General features: G+C 28.8%; 1 protein-coding gene across 1 annotated transcript in view; it reads left to right on the top strand.

Annotated features, from left to right (window-relative positions):
- The window catches only part of LOC119613379, a 74,634-nt gene that overhangs the window by 36,258 nt on the left and 23,742 nt on the right, over nucleotides 1–14,634 (top strand). Inside the window, exon 8 of the mRNA XM_037969413.1 lies at nucleotides 13,565–13,696. Coding sequence (XP_037825341.1) covers nucleotides 13,565–13,696 — 132 coding nt within the window. The remainder of the gene's footprint in view (nucleotides 1–13,564; nucleotides 13,697–14,634) is intronic.

The following is a 14,634-nucleotide window of genomic DNA, read 5'->3' on the forward strand; positions in this document are numbered from 1 at the left end:
AATTAGTAACTAAAACAAATCATCAATACAACAGCAACACAAAAAAACATAAAACTAATAGAGCAAACAAATAAACAACTAAAATGAAATACAACTTAAGAAGCACAACAACACCCTTAACATATGCAACAACTTATTACAAGTAAAAACGGAAATAAACTTCTTACACGAAGTTGTAATTATGGGGCTCAACAAAAAATAATACAACAACATATAAACTTTAGCTTACTTCACAAACTAAGGGTGTGTTGTACATAAAACTTTTTAAAGAAATATTTAATCAATATTATGATACAAAAAAGAAAGAAATATTTATTACTTTGTTCAATAAATTGGAAAATTTGCTATAATTGCTTTCTAAATTGTTTAAGAGCTCATCTCTGCTCTAACGGATGGAAATTTTATCAGACTTATTCTTTTTTTAAGATTTTTTTTTTCTCAAGCTGCTTGTCTATGTTGTCAATAATGTCTGTTATTATTAAGTTATTAAAAAATATTTATTGTTATTACTTTACGTATGCTGCTAAACAAGAGATTTGAAATTTATTTTGTTTTTTTTTTTGAAAAAATTCTTTTTGATTTTTTTTTGGAAATTGGGAAATTTGATACCTTTAAGTTTGTTTGTTTTCATTTGAAAAATTTTAAGTAGACATTGATTGTCTATTATATTGTTAGACAAGTTTTGTTGTAAAATCCCTTATGTTTTTGTAGTTGTTGTAGTCTGTCAATAAATTTAATCAGGATTGTTATTTTGTTATATTATGTGTTGGTTTTTTTTTTTATTTTCTTCTTATATTTTTTGTTTTACAAATATTTACAAATTGTTTTTACTTTCACTTACGAGTCATGAATTCTATAAAAGAATTCCAAAAAATAGGGGTGTTTATTAGAGTGAGACAGACACAAATGTATAGTCGTTTGTCTGTCAAAGTATGTGCTTAATATTTAATATTAACCCATTGGGAATTCAGAATAGTGAAGTCTAAAGAGTTGTCTATAGTCTAGTCTATTTATCTATTGTTTAGACTCTAGTGCAGGATCTGTTCAAGTTCTGTTCAAGTTCTGTTCTAGTTCTGTTCTAGTTCTGTTCTAGTTCTGTTCTAGTTCTGTTCTAGTTCTGTTCTAGTTCTGTTCTAGTTCTGTTCTAGTTCTGTTCTAGTTCTGTTCTAGTTCTGTTCTAGTTCTGTTCTAGTTCTGTTCTAGTTCTAGTTCTGTCTAGTTCTGTTCTAGTTCTGTTCTAGTTCTGTTCTAGTTCTGTTCTATTCTGTTCTAGTTCTGTTCTAGTTCTGTTCTAGTTCTGTTCTAGTTCTGTTCTAGTTCTGTTTCTAGTTCTGTTCTAGTTCTGTTCTAGTTCTGTTCTAGTTCTGTTCTAGTTCTGTTCTAGTTCTGTTCTAGTTCTGTTCTAGTTCTGTTCTAGTTCTGTTCTAGTCTTCTGTTCTAGTTCTGTTCTAGTTCTGTTCTAGTTCTGTTCTAGTTCTGTTCTAGTTCTGTTCTAGTTCTGTTCTAGTTCTGTTCTAGTTCTGTTCGTAGTTCTGTTCTAGTTGCTGTTCTAGTTCTGTTCTAGTTCTGTTCTAGTTCTGTTCTAGTTCTGTTCTAGTTCTCTGTTCTAGTTCTGTTCTAGTTCTGTTCTAGTTCTGTTCTAGTTCTGTTCTAGTTCTGTTCTAGTTCTGTTCTAGTTTCTGTTCTAGTTCTGTTCTAGTTCTGTTCTAGTTCTGTTCTAGTTCTGTTCTAGTTCGTTCTAGTTCTGTTCTAGTTCTGTTCTAGTTCTGTTCTAGTTCTAGTTCTGTCTAGTTCTGTTCTAGTTCTGTTCTAGTTTCTGTTCTAGTTCTGTTCTAGTTCTGTTCTAGTTCTGTTCTAGTTCTGTTCTAGTTCTGTTCTAGTTCTGTTCTAGTTCTGTTCTAGTTCTGTTCAAGTTCTGTTCTAGTTCTGTTCTAGTTCTGTTCTAGTTCTGTTCTAGTTCTGTTCTAGTTCTGTTCTAGTTCTGTTCTAGTTATGTTCTAGTTCTGTTCTAGTTCTGTTCTAGTTCTGTTCTAGTTATGTTCTAGTTCTATTCTAGTTTTGTTCTAGTTCTGTTCTGTTGAAGTTCGTGTTATGTCCATATTGCTTATACTTTTCGACTGCTTCAAAAATGTATTGTTTGCTTTTTATGGGTTAATATTAAAAATCATCAACAATCATTATTTTCTATTTAACTTTCTTCGTTTAATGTCTACACTTGGCTTCTCTGCCTATTTGTTTATGCAATTGTTTTTCTTTCTAAATACTTACAAAATACATTTTTTTCTCCTTTATACTTTTATATCGAATTCCTCATTCTTCAGCTTTTTTTTATTGGTTTATAACAATGTCTTATCAATCATGTCTAATGTCGATTTTCAAAAGTTAAAATGCCTTGTATAACACGTTTGCCTTTATTAATAAAGCATTTGTTCTTGTCAATAATAAGTAACGACAGCCGCTTGTCAGGATTTGTTTTAACAAAAAAATAAAATACTTTTATATTTGTAGAATCTTTTGTTACTTCCTTTTTTTGGCATGTATTTATAGCTAAAGTCCTTAGGGAAAGCTAGCAAAAATAATTTAACTCTTGTCTTAGTTTGAAATCAAAAGCGAGAATGTAACACTTTGTCAAGTTTAATATTGGAAGCATTCCTTTTTAAAAATATTTCAACAATGAAGAAATATTGCCGCTTAAAGCAGGAATTATAGAAATCAAAACAAATTTTTAAATAAATAACTGTCGAATTAGAAAAAAACTGTATTTTTAAAAACATGGTCTACTTTAAGAGCGCTGTTAAATATATTTGGTCCTATTTCTCTGGCTTCTTTGATTATTGTTTTGTTTTTTCTTAAAACATTTAACCACAGTCTTATTTTCTAGAATTTTTTTCATTCCCTATAGGTTGATTGAAGAACGTAACCACAGAAACGTAATTTAAAAAGCATTGCCTAGCTTTAGGAGCAATTTTGTTTATCTAAATTTTATATTATTTCTTTTAGACTTTCTTTTGTAATTTGAATAACTATAACGCATTTTATCTTGTATAAAATTGTAGTTTTTTGTAACAATTTTTTTGTCCGTTTATATATCTTTCGTTATGTTCCTGTAATTGCTTTATTTTGATAAACGACCTTTCATTTATTTCCTTTAAAGGTGTATGTTTCATTTTGTTATGACAAATTTATGCATATTTTGTGAAAATATTCCATGTATTTTTATTTGCATAAAATATGTATTTTGACAAGGTTTGTTATTCGATGTTTTTTCCCCGAAATGATATTAAATATATACAATTTATGATTGATGATAGAGTTTTGGGTGATAAAATAATAAAAAGCGTTTAAATTTGTGTCACAAAACAAATTTATCAATACACCCCTAAAAATATGCACCATTTTTGTGTCTTTCACTCTTCAATAAAACATATTTTCCAGCACTTTGATGCTTTAAGAGCAGAATATAGTAAACAATTACAATCGTGAAAATGTTCATAAAAATTTAAAAGATTTATCCTCAAAGTATGCTATGTTTTTACAATTAGTTAAAATTTCAAAGGTTCCTCCTAAAAATATGCATCATTTCTGAAATGTGATGAATTATTTATTACTATTCAAATCTGGTGATCGGTTTAGAACTATTCTTAACCCTTAAGGGACAAAACACTTTTAAATTATTTTTATTTTAAAAACCATTTCATCACTATCATAACCCCTCCCCCCCCAAATCTTCTCCCCTAAAGTCAATTGCAAAATCAAATCTTGTTTTATTTCCTTAAAATGAATAAAAATTTTTTAACTTAATACATAAAACAAATTTAATGTGTTCTCTACAATAATATAGTGTCAAGATAATCGTTTCTGACAAAATATTCTAAAAAATATTAAAGGAAATATTGCCCAACTGTATAATAATAAAATGGCGTTTAACCGCACAAAAATATTACAATGGTTAAAAAAAGAAAATAAAAATATATAAAATTTGCCATAAAATTTATATAAATATTTTCCACTGTTGGCTGTACTTAGTATTACCCAAGACTATGACCATAAAGATAAGCTGAGATGGCATGTTTTTAGCGTGTTAAATTAAATTTTATGTTGATAACGACACCAGGGTGGCGAAAATACAAGGAAATTTGGAACAAAAATTGTGCCCCAAAAAAAACGAACAAAAAATTATAACAAATTTTTATAATCAAATTTAAGCATTTAGATAAGGCTGGTTAAATATATATTTAGAAGCGTTTTCCTAGCTCTTTTTGTTCTAGATAAAATTAGGCTGTTAATGTAGAAAATGCCTAAAATTAGGCTATGATTTTTGTTGTTTTTTTTTGGAAAATTTATATAAAGGGTTAAAATTGAATTGTCTGTGATTAAATAATTGAGGGAATAAATATTTATGTATGTGTGATAATATGTACATTAAATTTTGATAAGAATTGGGAAAAAATATAAAAGCTAGTAAAGATTGTATAGCATATTTTTAGGGGATGTTTATTAGAAATAACGAAAAAAATAACTTCTGTTTACAAATTCAAAGTTCACTACTATATAGTCTATAGTCTAGTCTATAGTCTAGTCTATAGTCTAGTCTATAGTCTAGTCTATAGTCTAGTCTATAGTCTAGTCTATAGTCTAGTCTATAGTCTAGTCTATAGTCTAGTCTATAGTCTAGTCTATAGTCTAGTCTATAGTCTAGTCTATAGTCTAGTCTATAGTCTAGTCTATAGTTAGCTATAGTCTAGTCTATAGTCTAGTCTATAGTCTAGTCTATAGTCTAGTCTATAGTCTAGTCTATAGTCTAGTCTATAGTCTAGTCTATAGTCTAGTCTATAGTCTAGTCTATAGTCTAGTCTATAGTCTAGTCTATAGTCTAGTCTAGCTATAGTCTAGTCTATAGTCTAGTCTATAGTCTAAGTCTATAGTCTAGTCTATAGTCTAGTCTATAGTCTAGTCTATAGTCTAGGTCTATAGTCTAGTCTATAGTCTAGTCTATAGTCTAGTCTATAGTCTAGTCTATAGTCTAGTCTATAGTCTAGTCTATAGTCTAGTCTATAGTCTAGGTCTATAGTCTAGTCTATAGTCTAGTCTATAGTCTAGTCTATAGTCTAGTCTATAGTCTAGTCTTATAGTCTAGTCTATAGTCTAGTCTATAGTCTAGTCTATAGTCTAGTCTTATAGTCTAGTTCTATAGTCTAGTCTATATAGTCTAGTCTATAGTCTAGTCTATAGTCTAGTCTATAGTCTAGTCTATAGTCTAGTCTATAGTCTAGTCTATAGTCTAGTCTATAGTCTAGTCTATAGTCTAGTCTATAGTCTAGTCTATAGTTCGTCTATAGTCTAGTCTATAGTCTAGTCTATAGTCTAGTCTATCGTCTAGTCTATAGTCTAGTCTATAGTCTAGTCTATAGTCTAGTCTATAGTCTAGTCTATAGTCTAGTCTATAGTCTAGTCTATAGTCTAGTCTATAGTCTAGTCTATAGTCTAGTCTATAGTCTAGTCTATAGTCTAGTCTATAGTCTAGTCTATAGTCTAGTCTATAGTCTAGTCTATAGTCTAGTCTATAGTCTAGTCTATAGTCTAGTCTATAGTCTAGTTTATAGTCTAGTCTATAGTCTAGTCTATAGTCTAGTCTATAGTCTAGTCTAGTCTACAGTCTAGTCTATAGTCTAGTCTAGTCTACAGTCTAGTCTATAGTCTAGTCTATAGTCTAGTCTATAGTCTAGTCTATAGTCTAGTCTATAGTCTAGTCTATAGTCTAGTCTATAGTCTAGTCTATAGTCTAGTCTATAGTCTAGTCTATAGTCTAGTCTATAGTCTAGTCTATAGTCTAGTCTATAGTCTAGTCTATAGTCTAGTCTATAGTCTAGTCTGTAGTCTAGTCTACAGTCTAGTCTATAGTCTAGTCTATAGTCTAGTCTATATTCTAGTCTATAGTCTAGTCTACAGTCTAGTCTATAGTCTAGTCTATAGTCTAGTCTATAGTCTAGTCTATAGTCTAGTCTATAGTCTAGTCTATAGTCTAGTCTATAGTCTAGTCTATAGTCTAGTCTATAGTCTAGTCTATAGTCTAGTCTATAGTCTAGTCTATAGTCTAGTCTATAGTCTAGTCTATAGTCTAGTCTATAGTCTAGTCTATAGTCTAGTCTATAGTCTAGTATATAGTCTAGTCTATAGTCTAGTCTATAGTCTAGTCTATAGTCTAGTCTATAGTCTAGTCTATAGTCTAGTCTATAGTCTAGTCTATAGTCTAGTCTATAGTCTAGTCTATCGTCTAGTCTATAGTCTAGTCTATAGTCTAGTCTATAGTCTAGTCTATAGTCTAGTCTATAGTCTAGTCTATAGTCTAGTCTATAGTCTAGTCTATAGTCTAGTCTATAGTCTAGTCTATAGTCTAGTCTATAGTCTAGTCTATAGTCCTAGTCTAAGTCTAGATTATAGTCTAGTCTATAGTCTAGGTCTATAGTCTAGTCTATAGTCTAGTCTATAGTCTAGGTCTATAGTCTAGCTCTATAGTCTAGTCTATAGTCTAGTCTATAGGTTCTTTAGTCTTATAGTCTAGTCTATAGTTTAGTCTATAGTCTAGTCTATAGTCTAGTCTATAGTCTAGTCTATAGTCTAGTCTATAGTCTAGTCTATAGTCTAGTTCTAGTCAGGTCATTAGTTGGTCTATAGTCTAGTTCTATAGTCTAGTCTTACACGTCTAGGTCTATAGTTCTAGTCTATAGTCTAGCTCTATAGTCTAGTCTATAGTCTAGTCTATTGTCTAGTCTATAGTCTAGGTCTATAGTCTAGTCTATAGTCTAGTCTATAGTCTCGTCTATAGTTCTAGTTATATGTCTAGTTCTTATTAGTCTAGTCTATAGTCTAGTTATAGTCTAGTCTATAGTCTAGTCTATAGTCTAGTCTATAGTACTAGTCTATAGTCTAGTCTATAGTCTAGTCTATAGTCTAGTCTATAGTCTAAGTCTATAGTCTAGTCTAGTCTAGTTTATAGTCTAGTTTATAGTCTAGTCTATAGTCTAGTCTAGTCTATAGTCTAGTCGATAGTTTATTCTATAGTCGAGTCTTTAGTCTAGTCTATAGTCTAGTCTATAGTCTAGTCTATAGTCTAGTCTATAGTCTAGTCTATAGTCTAGTCTATAGTCTAGTCTATAGTCTAGTCTATACTCTAGTCTATAGTCTAGTCTATATTCTAGTCTATAGTCTACTCTATAGTCTAGTCTATAGTCTAGTCTATAGTCTAGTTAATAGTGTAGTCTATAGTCTAGTCTATAGTGTAGTCTATACTCTGGTCTATAGTACTGAAATTTGTTTGAAATTGTGTGAAAAAGTAGATTTTATACTAACATCATAGATTTTCCAAAAAGTATGCAGCACCTTTGAATTATTAAATATACGCTATACGGTTTTTAAAAATTGTTATAAATACAAGGATTCCCCAAGAAGTATGCAGTACTTTTCCATTATCAAAATTTTGCACTCATTCCCCCCTCATTTTTTGCATAAAAAAAATTACAATCATAATTTTCTTTTTTTTAAGCTTATTTTCTACTTTTTCATTATAATTTGTTTCTTTTTTTCAACTTTTTGATCGATTGGCTTGTCTTATGACACATAAAGAAAATCTTTTGTCACTTGTCTTTCATATCACATTATGATTCCTCTTTCAAAAAACGAAGCTAAACAAATCTTTAGAGATGAACAACAAGAGAAAAACACAGACACTGAAATAATATAAATTGTTACCTGGTGTATTTCAAGTCTTTATGCAATGTCTGTTTAGATTGTGACATTTGTTTGACAAAAACAAATTTGTAAGGATTTGCATATCATTGGATTTGTTGACACCTACTACTTAACTTTACGTTTTTATTATTACAATTTTTTGTCTCCCTCTTGTCCCACATATGTACGTATTTTAGAGGCAAACGAGAAATCATAATCATGACAATGATGCTGAGAAGAATAAGTAAAGCATGATGACAAAGTGTCTTTATTATATGAAATATTTTCACAAGAAAGCTGAAAAAATAATATAAATAATACAAAAATTCTAAATCATTGTCTGTCTACGTGTGTGTATTTTATATTTCAAGCTTTTGTTGCCAAGTAAAGAAATTAAGATGGAGGCTGGCAAAATATGTAACCAAAAGTAGGCGGAAGGATGTGTTTGCTTTCTTTATTTCGTTATTTCTTTACGTTTTTTCGTGTATTTATTATTATTATGTTCAATGATAATGACGCTTTCATTTCCATCAGCCATTTTTTTATTTTTCTTCTTGCCAACGTTGTTTCCTTTTCCTTATTGTTGTAAGAAGTAGTTATTGTTGTTGTTGTAATTGCTGCTTTTGGCTTTTGTATAAAATCCGGAAATGTTTTGTGTTGTTATTGAAGTGGTATTAATTTGATGGTAATTGCTAAAAAGAGGTGTAACCGTGTAAAAAGACATAATAACGAAAAACATGGCATACATTTAGGCTTTTTAGGTAGTAACGGGAAGTGAGAGAGCGTGAGAGTGAAGATTATGCAAAATATAATTTGGCTTAACTAAATTCATCTTCGCTTTTATTTTCATAATTCTTAAACAAAATGCGCATTTGTTAAAAATCTATATTTTTTAATATATTCCAAGATTATTAGCATTTGTGGAAGAATTTATTTAAGGCGCAATAAATAAGCAGATTACAAATGAATATTTTGAATGTAGATTATTGTTAAGCTGCGAATAGGAATTAATTTAGCAAACTTGAATATGCCACAGGTTGATTTTTAAAAGAAAAATGTCTTAAGAACTTGAAGTTATTAAGAAAATAAAAGTTAAGTTTATAAAGAGACTTCTAAAAGAAAAAGGTGATTAAGAAATTAGTTGTCTTTATAGGGGATAATATCTCACATTTAAGGAATTATTATATATTTTCTGAATTTTTTTTAATTGCCTATTTATAGGAGTGTCCAAATTCTAATGTATTTTTAACCAGCCTTTCAAATACCTAAAGCTTCGCTTTATTTAATTTATAGGCTAAATTTAAATACTTTTTTCCATCTTTTTCATCTGTTTTTTTTTTTTTTTTTTTGTTCATAAACAATTATTATTTATTGTTTATTCTTTCGTGTTACATTTGAAAAAGATCTTAACAGCCAACATTGCTTCTTTTTTTCTCAAATTGTTTACTAAATACCTTCTAAGTACCATTTTTCTCTTATTTTGTTTTTGTTATTGCTTGTTGTGTGTTGTGTTCTTAACACTCTTATACTTTTAGGCGTTTTGTATTGTTTTCTATTTAAATATACATACGAGTGAGTATTGCATATGTCAGCTTAAATTGTTATTTATTCTCATATTGCTTTCAGTTCGCTTTTATGTTCGCATTCTTCTTATAATAAATGAAAAGTAGATAAATGTGTCATAACAAAAAGAAATGTAATGAAAAATAAAGTATACTTTTTAGGTTTAAGGGGAGGGGGGTTTTTTAAGTTGGAGTGGTTTTGCTGTCATTGTGTATGGTTGTTAAGTATGTATTATTATTTACATTATGGTTAAATTTATTTTTTTTAGAAAACAAAAGCAATTTTTTTGTTTGTAATAAATGTAAATGAGGGTTTGTTTTTTACACAAAAGCCAAAAAGTATACTTTAGAATTTTTTGTTTGTAATGTGTTTTTTTGCGAGTTTGCTTTAAAAACCTAAAACAATACAGCAGTTTTGTTTGAGGGGTATTATCAGTTTTATAGAATTTCATATAAAAAAGACATTTCCTTCTTTTTTGCTGAAATGTTGTTAGAACAATAAAAGTCATTATTAGAACAAAATATTATAATTATTTTACAATTAAGAATGCTTGAAAATAAGCCAAATTTTAAAAGGAAATGTCTACACATGTGAACATTTCTCAATTTTTTTTAATAAACTGAAATAATATATTTTTGTTAGATAAGAAAATCTTTTGAAGTTTAAGCAGAAAATATTATAAAATTTTCTATGATTTTTTTTTAACTAAAGAAAGTACATAATTTCATTTCTATAACAAATTTTAAAGACAAAAACAAAATACTCATTCTAAACTAATTTTACTCTAAATTAAATTTAAACCTTCATTTTGAAAAAACTTTAACAGAAAACCCTCAAAAAAGACTTTCTAGACCTTTCATTTATTTTCTTTACAAATTAAGCTGCCATAAACTTAATAAACTTCCAATCAGTCTGGACTTATTTAATAAAAACGTAAATAAAAAACAACTTCTTCCTACACAAAAACCCAAACATTTCCTCAGCAAACCAAATCCAAAAAAAAACCCTCTTCAAAACTACAAAAAAATACCAAAATAATAACTCAAACCTAAAACCTTCGCTGAAAAAAAACTATACTACACTTACTTACAACTGCCTGCCCTCATAAGTATGCTTTAGAAAATAAAACTGAACACATATATCGACCAATCATTAATCATATAAGCTCATATATAGTACATACATAAACCAACAACAACAACTACAACAACAGCCTGCCACACGCAGCTCTACACGCTAAGGAACTTTAGCTTAAGGCTAGAGATGAACAAAAAAATCATCAACAACATCATCATCGTCATATTTACTCTTTCATTCTGGTTGGTATTTACCAAAAATTGGGGGAAGAAAAACACGAAAACTATGAAATTGACGATGATGTCAGTCAGTCACTACAATAATATGAGACTTCAATATGTCGACACTTTAACTAGAGTACGCCATCAACAATTTTGTTTGCTTGATTTTTTTTTTAAAGGAGAAAAGGTGTTCAAATTTGTTGCAACAAAAACGAATTAAGTTTAGGCTACAACTAAAAGTAGGCAATGGATTTTGTTTATAAAGAAAATTACTTTGACTTCGCAGTAAAATTTCATATAAAAATCTACTTCGTATCGAAGTGAAATTTAATACAAAAATCGAGTCCGAATCAAAGTTCATTATCATATAGAAATCGACTTCGAATGGAAGTGAAATTTCACATAGAAATTGAGTTCGAATGAAAGTCAAAATTTGTGCCGAAATCGAGTTCGAATCGAAAAGAAATTTTCTATAGAAATCGAGTCCGAATCGATGTTTCTTTTCATATATAAATCGACTTTGAATCGAAGTCAAATTTTGTATAGAAATCGAATTCGAATCAAAGCCAAATTTCATCCACAAATCGGCATCATGATCAAGTCAAATTTCATATAGAAATCGGCTTGGAATCAAAGTCAAGTTTTATATAAAAATCTATTTCGAATCGAAGTGAAATTTAACATAGAAAAGGAGTTCGAATTGAAGTGAAATTTTCATATAGAAATCGACTTCGAATGAAAGTCAAAATTTTCGAAAAGAAATTTTCTTTAGAAATCGAGTTTGAATCGATGTTTCTTTTTATATATAAATCGACTTTAAATCAAAGTCATATTCTGTATAGAAATCGACTTTGAATCAAAGCCAAATTTCATCCAGAAATCGGCTTCATGTTCAAGTCACGTTTCACATAGAAATCGACTTGGAATCAAAGTCAAGTTTTATATAAAAATCTATTTCGAATCGAAGTGAAATTTAATATAGAAAACGAGTTCGAATGGAAGTGGAATTTTATATAGAAATCGAGTTCGAATGGAAGTCAAAATTTGTATCGAAATCGACTTCAAATCGAAAAGAAATTTTCTATAGAAAACGAGTTCGAATCGATTTTTCTTTTCATATATAAATCGACTTTGAATCGAAGTCAAATTTTGTATAGAAATCGACTTCGAATCAAAGCCAAATTTCATCTAGAAATCTGCTTTATGATCAAGTCACATTTCACATAGAAATTGACTTCGAATCGACGTCAAATTTTATATAGAAATCGATTTCGAATCGATGTCAAATTTTATATAGAAATCGACTTCGACTCATTGTATATTTCATACAGAAGCCGACTTCGAATCGATATCAAATTTTATAAAGAAATTGAGTTCGAATAGAAGTTGATTTTCATATAGAAATCGACTTCAAATCAAAGTCAAATTTCATTCAGAAATCTTCTTTGAGTTTAAGTCAAATTTTATACAAAAGTCGACTTCGAATTGAAACAAATTTTATATAGAAGTCGACTTCGATTCGAAGTAAAATTTCATATAGAAATCAACTTCGAATCGAAATCACTTTTCGTATAGAAAACAACTTCAAATCGATGTGTTTTCGTATGGAAAACTACTTCGAATCGAAATCGTATAAAAAACATCTTTCCTATGGGAAAGAAAACAATTATAACAATTATTATTATTATCGATATCAACTTTTCTATTGAAATCAACTTTGAAATGATATCTGTTTTACTATAGAAAACAACTTCGAATCGATGTCAATAACTTCATTACGAATTTTATTTTTATGAAGCCCCTAAAAGTATGCATTACTTTTCTTTTGATTTTTATACTCAATTGTAAAACATTTATGATGAAAACTCATAAATCCTTCAAGACTCTATAAATCTATATATTTTTTTCTTCTTAATCTTTTTTTCTACTATTTCTTTATTTATATTATATTTTTGATTTTTGTAATATTTTAAAGGTTTGTTAGCTTTTCTTGTTAGCAAATAAAAAAATAAAAAATCTTTTAAAATAAAAAAAACTAAAATCTATTGATAACCATTAATTTTCTTTTCTTAAAACAATATTTATTTAAGTTTGTTTTCGTTTTTTTTTTTTTTTTTTTTTTTTTTTGTATAAAAAGAGTTTTTTTTTATTAAAACCTAAAATAACAAACAGAATTCTATTTAACTTTTTTAAAATTTCTTAATGTTTTTTCTTAATATATTTTTACGTTTTTGTTTTAAATCTTAAAAAATCCTTTTTTTTTTTGGTAAAAACCCCTGCCTAAAAAAAGTGTGAAAAGTAAAACAAAAATTTTTTGAAGGAGAAAAAAAGCCTAATTCCCCAAAGTGTTAAAGGGTCTGGCTTTATTTTTAAATAATGGACAAATAAATAAACATGAAGTAGTTGGGTGTTTTACTCCTGCGTTTTTTTCTATTTTTGGGAATGAAAATGGAAATTCTAAATAAATATTTGATTATTGTTATATTTTTATTTATTTATATTTTGTTTTAAAGAAAAGTGTTGGCTTATGCCCCAAAGTATACTTTGAATTACTAATATAAATATATACCCTAAAATTATGCTTTACTTTTGAGTCTAGAAAAGAAAAATATTTTATCAATAAATTTGTTTTTGCAAAAAAAAAGTATTAACACAAGGTTTTTGTGTAAAATAGTATTCAAATAAATACCTTTTTTAGTTTCATAAGGTCAGGGTGTTAACCTGTAAGGTATGCCTTAGATTTAGCTTTTTTACATTTTTAAGTAATATAGTAGTTATGAATTCGTTAAATCTTCTTTCTATACTTCCACAGTCACTGCTAATTGTTTCATATCAAGAAGATTAATTCACAATTTTATGTTTTTGGTTCCAACGTTTTTTACACTAACGGACAGACATGGAATTCTTCTGTTCAATTGTTTAAAACTTAACTTTCCCTTATTAATTTATTTTAATTCTTCTATCTTTGTTTCCAGATGATTCGGTAGATGTTACGTCCGAACCCGATGATCAGGATATTTCCGTAGCGGCAGCTGCCTCTCACAATCCCAATAAAGGTCAACTCGAAGTACAGTTAGGCGGCGCTGTAACACTGCAATGTCCGCAAGGTAATTAATATACATTCAATTAAAATATCTTCAGACTAGACTATAGACTAGACCATAAACTAGACTATAGACTAGACTATAGATTAATCTACAGACTAGATTATGGACTAGACTATATACTAGACTATAGACTAGACTATAGACTACACCATAGACCAAACTATAGACTGAACTGTAGACTAGACTGTAGACTAGACTATAGACTAGACTGTAGACTAGACTATAGACTATACTATAGACTAGACTTTAGACTAGACTATAGACAAGACTATAGACTAGATTGTAGACTAGACTATAGACTAGACTAGACTAGACTAGACTATAGACTAGACTATAGACTAGACTATAGACTAGACTATAGACTAAACTATAGACTAGACTATAGACTAGACTATAGACTAGACTATAGACTAGACTATAGACTAGACTATTGACTAGACTATAGACTAGACTATAGACTAGACTATAGACTAGACTATTGACTAGACTATAGACTAGACTATTGACTAGACTATAGACTAGACTATAGACTAGACTATAGACTAGACTATAGACTAGACTATAGACTAGACTATAGACTAGACTATAGACTAGACTATAGACTAAACTATAGACTAGACTATTGACTAGACTATAGACTAGACTATAGACTAGACTATAGACTAGACTATTGACTAGACTATAGACTATACTATAGACTAGACTATAGACTAGACTATAGACTAGACTATAGACTAGACTATAGACTAGACTATAGACTAGATTATAGACTAGACTATAGACTAGAATATAGACTAGACTAGATTATAGACTAGACTATAGACTAGATTATAGACTAGACTATAGACTAGACTATAGACTAGACTATAGACTAGACTATAGACTAGACTATAGACTAGACTATAGACTAGACTATAGACTAGACTATAGACTAGACT

Source organism: Lucilia sericata, unplaced genomic scaffold (genome assembly GCF_015586225.1).
Source record: "Lucilia sericata isolate MDLA Ls3-8-SP2 unplaced genomic scaffold, ASM1558622v1 Contig000039F_arrow, whole genome shotgun sequence".
Lineage (NCBI taxonomy): Eukaryota > Metazoa > Arthropoda > Insecta > Diptera > Calliphoridae > Lucilia > Lucilia sericata.